The 4,145-nt window shown below is 36.6% G+C and overlaps 1 protein-coding gene across 1 annotated transcript in view; it reads left to right on the forward strand.

The window, feature by feature from the left end:
- The first annotated feature begins 2,565 nt into the window (after positions 1–2,565).
- Positions 2,566–4,145, forward strand: part of LOC106876963 (uncharacterized) — a 39,467-nt gene continuing 37,887 nt past the window's right edge. The window contains exon 1 of the mRNA XM_089343762.1: positions 2,566–3,646. Within this exon, the coding sequence (XP_089199888.1) occupies positions 3,568–3,646 (79 nt within the window). The 5' untranslated portion in view covers positions 2,566–3,567. The remainder of the gene's footprint in view (positions 3,647–4,145) is intronic.

Consider the following 4,145-nt stretch of genomic DNA (forward strand, 5'->3'; position numbering starts at 1 on the left):
TCATATTCGTCCGTCCCCATGTTCTGAGAACACATGCTGCCGAAATCGACATTGCCATGCATCCTTTTAGGGTCAATGAAATAGGTACCAGTTGAGTACTAGGGTCCTCTCACAGAATTGCTGGCCTTGTGCCGAAAATTGAAACCATCATCATCATCATCATCATTATTATTATTATTATTATTATTATTATTATTATCATTATTATTATTATTGAGTGAGAGAACAGTGCATGCCATCAAAATGATACTAGGGTACAAATATATGAAGCCCAATATACCCATCATGACTACCCGTCTGATAAGGGTACACCAGGCACATGCATCACAACCATACGTGCGCGACATAGTGGTCTCATATCAAGATAAACAGCGCATGACCTCGCAGGTGGGGCCCAGTTAGAATTTTCTTCAGGTCGAGTAGCCCATCCCACTCAAAAGGTCCCTGAATAAGGTTTGTTTAAGGATGTTGAACAAAACACCCATGTTTCCAAAGGTGAATTGTTCAAACCCCAAAGAATTCCTCTCAACACATGGCTATGATGCTCCCCCACTACTTCTGCTCGTGACCAGAGATGCACATATCGTCAGCCACCAAGGGACATGCTCAACTGGTTAAGGTCAAACAACTGACAAGAAAATCTGTGGTATTGAGCAGAATATTTGCTGTGGCCCATCTTTTATACCAAGACAAAACAATGTACTTGATAACCACTTCCAATCAATTAAGATCAGAAGCCATGAGAGCCACTGCCTGGTACTGCATCCGGGCATTTATTATTATTATTATTATCATTATTATTATTATTATTATCATCATATTAAGTCGGCGTGCTGACAGAATCGTCAGCACGCCCGGCCAAGTATTTTGTCAACCGTTACGTTCTGAGTTCAAATTCCGCCGAGTTTGACTTTGTTTTTCATCCTTTCAGAGATCAATAAATGAAGTGCCAGTTGGGTAATCGATTTTCCCCCTCCCTCAAAATTTCAGGCCTTGTGCCTATAGTAGAAAGGACTATTATTATCATGAAGGTGGCGTGCTGGCAGAATCGTTAGCGCACCGGACGAAATGCTTAGCGGTATTTTGCCCGTCGCTACGTTCTGAGTTCAAATTCCGCCGAGGTCGACTTCGCCTTTGATACATCCAGGGTCGATAGATTAAGTACCAGTGAAACACTGTGGTCGATGTAATCAACTAGTCCCCCCCCCCCTAATTTAAGGCCTTGTGCTTCCAGTAGAAAGGATTATTATTATTATTATTATTATTATTGTTTCACATTTCATCCTTTCGGGGTTGATAAATCTAAGGACCAGCTGAACACAGGGGGGATCGATGAAATCGACCCCCCCCCCCACAAATAATTGCTGGCCTTGTGCCAAAATCTGAAAATATTATTATTATTATTATTATTATTATTATTATTATTGCCTTTCATACTTTCGGAATCGATAAATTAAGTACCAGTTGCGTCCTGGCGGTCGATGTAATCGACTGCCCCCCCCACCTCATCCCCCAAAATGTTCAGCCCTTGTGCCTATAACAGAAAGGATTATTGTTATTATTATTATTATTATTATTATTGTTGTTGTTGTTGTTATTATTATTATTATTGTTGTTATTATTATTATTATTATTATTATTGTTGTTATTATTATTATTATTATGATTATTATTATTATTATTATTATTGTTATTGTTGTCGTCGTTTTTGTTATTCATTTGCTCCTCCTACTCCTCTTGCAACTCCCACTCCGTTTTACAAACAGCCACACCCCCCTCCACCTACTTCCTGCGCGCTTTAACTCGTTGCCTAATATATTCATACGATGTGTGTGTGTGTGTGTGTGTGTTTGTGTGTGTGTGTGTGTGTGTCTAGGTATGCATGAGCGCTAGTGTACGTAGGTGTGTATATATGTGAATGGCAGCGTGTATATATATATATATGTGTATGCGTGAGCGTACATTTATTTGTATTACGTAAGTGTACGTATGTTAGAATGTACGTATGTATACGTGTGTGTACATAAATGTATGTCCGTTTGTGCACATGTACATGTATGTATACATATATATAAATATATATATATACATGTATATATACATACAAGTATACAAGCACACACACACACACATATATATATATATATATGTGTGTGTGTATACATATATATGTATGTATATATATATATATATATATATATATATATATATATGCAAACATATATATGTACATATATATCATGCCCCACGCATTCATACACACATCTATGTATATATACGCTTGTATCTGTCACACATACACACACACACACACACATATATAGAGGTCTATGAGTGTGTGTGTGTGTGTGTGTGTGTAGGAATGTGTGCACGTCGATATGTGGGTGTGAAATCTGCTTGTGTGTATTGAGTGTGTATGTGTGTGTGTGTGTGTGTGCGTGCATTTGCATATGTTGCATGTGCGTGCGATGGTGTGTATATGTGTGTGTGTGTGTGTGTGTGTGTGTGTGTGTGTGTGTGTGTGCCAGGCCTACACCTCCGACAATGTGTCTGTGTGTCAGTTATGAAACGACTTTAAAAAGCCGACTTCTACAAGACGTTACCTTCATAACAGCTTGAAACCTCCTATCAATCAACGGGCTGGCCCTCGCTCACACAGCTCACACACACACAAACACACAAACAAAAGAAGCAACAGGAAAAGAGAGCGAGAGAGAGAGAGTAAGCGATATACATATATATAGAGAGAGAAAGAGTGAGCGAACGAAAGAAGCGCCAAAAACCGCCAAAGAATTTCCTTCTATTTAAATCTATTTTCACAACTTCATCGACAGCGAATTTCTCATCAACAGAGAAAAACTTTTGCAACTGCATCACAACCAGTTTGCTGATAATAATAATTTTGTGATTAGTTTGTTTTTTTTTTTAATTACAGTGTAGTAATAATAATAATAATAATTATTATTATTATTATAATTTTAAGAAGAAAAAAAAGAATAATAGTAATAATAATAATAATAATAATAATAATAATTGTAAAGCAATTTGTGGTGCGTGTTTCGCTCTATACGCGCGTCGTAAGTCAGCGCGAGAGAAGGACTACAAGTGCGTGCGTGTGTGTGTGTTTCATACATACATACATACGTACATACTTATATATACATACATACACCGCGCGCACATGCAAGCATGTATTAAGAGGATAACGTCGACTGCACCACCAACAACAGTGACAAGGAGGGGTCCAGCCACATCTTCGAATGCGTGACGGACGAGGACTGTTTTACAAAGAACAACACCACGAACTGCAATAACAGAAACAAGAAGAAGAAGAAGAAGAAGAAAAAATACAAATACTATACTTATATATATATATGCATATATATATATATAAATAGTATAAAACTACAACGACTAAACAGGAAGATCGTATATATATATAAATATACATACACGCACAGACATATATACGCATATATATAAACACTTATATTTATATTAATATTTATATATATATATATATATATATATATATATTTTCTATATACACATATACTAACTGTGGACATGTTTGGGACACCAGTACACCTTGCAGTTTGTCTCCTGATTGTACATACATCTCTGGCCATGAAGGAATACGCATTTGGTGAGTGTATATACAAATACATACATACCCATATATATATATATATATATATATATATACATATGCATATACATATGCATATATATATATATATATATATATATATATATATATATATATATATATATGTATAATGTGCATTGTCGGTTGTTCTTTATCTTTTATTGTTACTCATGTTTAACCACAGGTCAGTCCTGATCCAGTAGACCTATGATCAAAGACGTTCCAACTGTGACCACCCGTCGTTTTTTCTTATTCCGTCATAGTGTATCTAGGACTACATCACCTAATGTCCAACTCTTATCTGATCCAGTCGACCAAGGATCAAACATGTTTCAAATGTGACCATCCTGTCAGTTATTCAGACAGGCATAATCTATCTAGGACTCCGTTATCTAATGTGCCCTTCCATGTTGTTGCCTAGCCCTAGATCAGACTTTTGGCCATAGATGTTCCAATTGTGACCGTCCCGCCTTTATTCAGACATAGTCTTGAAATA

This window comes from Octopus bimaculoides, chromosome 28 (assembly GCF_046866305.1).
Source record: "Octopus bimaculoides isolate indiv1 chromosome 28, ASM4686630v1, whole genome shotgun sequence".
NCBI classification, from domain to species: domain Eukaryota; kingdom Metazoa; phylum Mollusca; class Cephalopoda; order Octopoda; family Octopodidae; genus Octopus; species Octopus bimaculoides.